A 2,888-nucleotide genomic window follows, 5' to 3' on the forward strand; every position below is an offset into this window, starting at 1 on the left:
TGATGCTGCTGAGGTTGCAGTGAACTTGCCACACTCAAAATACGTACTGCGGTAACACTGGAAATGGAGTCCTCAGGGAAACAAACATGGCAGTATATGTGAACAGTCATGACAATATTCACCCACCCATTCAGCAACCCTCCTTATCAATAACATCAGGAACCCAGTCCTGGGGTTTATCCTAAGGTAAGGAGTGTAAATAAGTAAAAGCTTTTGGACAGAAGTGGCTCAAAGTAATGAAAATTCAAAACAAGGAATAGTGGTGTAATTTTGTATTGCCAAGAGTTTAGCTTAGGGAATGGCACATAGTAAATGCTTAAAAATATTAATTAAGGGCAGGCCAAGTGGCGGGTTGATGAAAAGTTGGCATGGGACACCAGCTCTGAGGAGCAGGGCTCCGGTTCGGATCCCACGTGAGGGTCAGTGATGCTGAAACCTCTACAGCTAAGATGATGAACAGCACCTTGACCTGGACCTGGGCTGCTGTGAGTCACTGCCAACAGCGTAGGCTGCAGTGGGGCTGGCCGGCAGCTAACATGAGCTTTTGTGAGCTGCCATGAGCTGCCGTGAGCGGCCGTCCAATGGCTGGCGAGTAACTGCCTCACCCGGGAACAGCGCAATGATGATACCAACATGGGCCAGTGAAGCAACGTCCTCCACAACTAGACTGAAGAACAAAATGACAGCACCTTGTCTGTTCCCCTTCCCCGATTCCCCAATGCTGTTCCCCTCCCCACAATTCCCCAATAAAATCTTTAAAAATATATATATTAATTAAGATACATAGATTGAATATCAATTTAATGGTAGTATTATATAATGGTTTAAACTCAATTAGAGAAACCTATAGCTATATGGGAAAAAATCACAAATAGGTCAAGCAACAAAAAAGGATAAAAATAAATTTTATGCTATAATTGCTCTATAAATTAGTTTTAAAATTATGTACAAAAAACATTAAGAAGAAATGACTTTGAAATTAAACATGTAGTGAACTGGCAGTTAAGAAATGGAGAAAAAATAGTTCATCTTTTATAAAATAACTGTATTCAATGGTTCTTTTGTTTCATAAAAACATGTATAGTACAGAAAATTCAGTTTATTATACATAATAATATATTTACATATTACTATATATTATATCTAATATACATATATTACTGAATCAACTGTGTTTACATATACTATTAAAATAAACACCTACTACGTGATTCAATCCAATGTTAAATTGCGTTCAGTGTCCACTCAGAATCATGTCAGTGGTTCCTTTTTTCCACTGTTATAGCTTGAAGATAATCTCACCGCTGAGAAATTAATAGAGTGGACGAGCTCACAGAATATGAGAAACACACATGTGGATTTGCACTTACCTCGGTTCAAAGTGGAAGCGAGCTATGACCTCGTGGCCACAATGGAAGCCCTGGGGATGAGGGACGCCTTCAGTCCACAGGACGCCGACTTCTCAGGCATGACAGGAAGACGGGATCTCGTGCTGTCTAAAATAGTACACAAGTCCTTTGTGGAGGTGACAGAGGAGGGCACCGAGGCCGCAGCCGCTACTGGTGAAGAAGTAATTGCATATTCAGGACCAACTTATGGAAACTTCCGTTGTGATCATCCTTTCCTGTTCTTCATCAAGCACAATAAGACCAACAGCATCCTGTTTCTTGGCAGAGTCTCTTCCCCTTAGATGTCATTAGCTGCCACCACTTCAGGGCGACGTTCACTGAGTTATTCCAGTACATTGACTGCTGGAAATAACACGTTCTTTTTCATGCATTTTCCTTTCCAATCTCATAGTCTTCCCCCAAAATGTAATGACTGAAAGAGCATGTCTGTCTATCTCTCTCTTTCTATACTCTCATGTGAATGTACTCTCTCTTCTCCTAAATTTAAAATACCATATTCACTATTTCAAAAATCATATCTAGTATGCAAACTTATTAACCTAGATGCCTACATTTATTTGAATTTTGGTGATATCTCAGACTTCTGATATGTCTAAATGTTTGGATTTTATGAAAGACACTATCAATAAAACACTGACTTATTCATATCACTTGTTGCTTTTCTTTTAAACAAACTACATGTGACCTACTACACATAGGAAAGACAATTTAGAAATGAGTTATCATAGAAAAATAAAAAACCAAAATAGGAGTAGGGCATGACAAGGCTAAAAAGGTAGGTTGGTACAGGAATAGGAAAGGCTTGTAACCCACTTTCTATTTTATTCTAAAATAAATGGAAAGCTTTTTCAGGTTTTTTGTGTGTGTTTTCCAAAGAGGAGAATGAGATCATCTTTCTGCATCTTTCATCTATATCTCTGGCTACTATGATGTACGTGGATGGCAGGTGGATGACTGTGTGGGTACAGTAAAATTAGTTAGTAAGCCACTAGACTAACAGGGGAGGTACTGAAAGGAACAGACATGTGTGACAATTATGTAGGACATAAAATCCACAGAATTCCAGCAACCCATTAGATAGGGCAAAAATGAGACCTAGAAGCCACGAATGATGCCTAGGTTTCTGGCCTAGCCAACCTCTTGAATGGAAGAAGATTTCATTTTGGAGAGAAGAGAAGGTTCTGGATTTAGGCTTGCACTTGTTGAATTTTAACTCCTTTTGAGAAGTCCAAATGGAGTTGTCTAGGAAGCATTTGATATATGAATCTATCAGATGTAGGACATCATATGAAGCGCTAAATTTGAGATACTCAATAAAAATTTAGAGTTACCATTTTAGAGTTACTGAATAAATATGGTTACTTTAAAGCCTGATTTTTAAAAAAATAGCGAAAAGCAAGAATGAATCCCAGGAAGAGAGTATAAAGTGATAGGCCCAGCACTGACTTTGAAGTACATCAATATATAAATAACAGTTTT

General features: G+C 38.5%; 1 protein-coding gene across 1 annotated transcript in view; it reads left to right on the plus strand.

Annotated features, from left to right (window-relative positions):
• Positions 1 to 2,056, plus strand: part of LOC109372887 (serpin B3-like) — a gene marked incomplete at its 5' end in the record, with an annotated part of 9,507 nt that extends 7,451 nt beyond the window's left edge. The window contains one exon of the mRNA XM_019626390.1: positions 1,286 to 2,056. Coding sequence (XP_019481935.1) covers positions 1,286 to 1,690 — 405 coding nt within the window. The remainder of the gene's footprint in view (positions 1 to 1,285) is intronic.
• Between the last annotated feature and the right edge of the window lie 832 nt (positions 2,057 to 2,888).

Source organism: Hipposideros armiger, unplaced genomic scaffold (genome assembly GCF_001890085.2).
Source record: "Hipposideros armiger isolate ML-2016 unplaced genomic scaffold, ASM189008v1 scaffold_674, whole genome shotgun sequence".
In the NCBI taxonomy this organism is placed as follows: domain Eukaryota; kingdom Metazoa; phylum Chordata; class Mammalia; order Chiroptera; family Hipposideridae; genus Hipposideros; species Hipposideros armiger.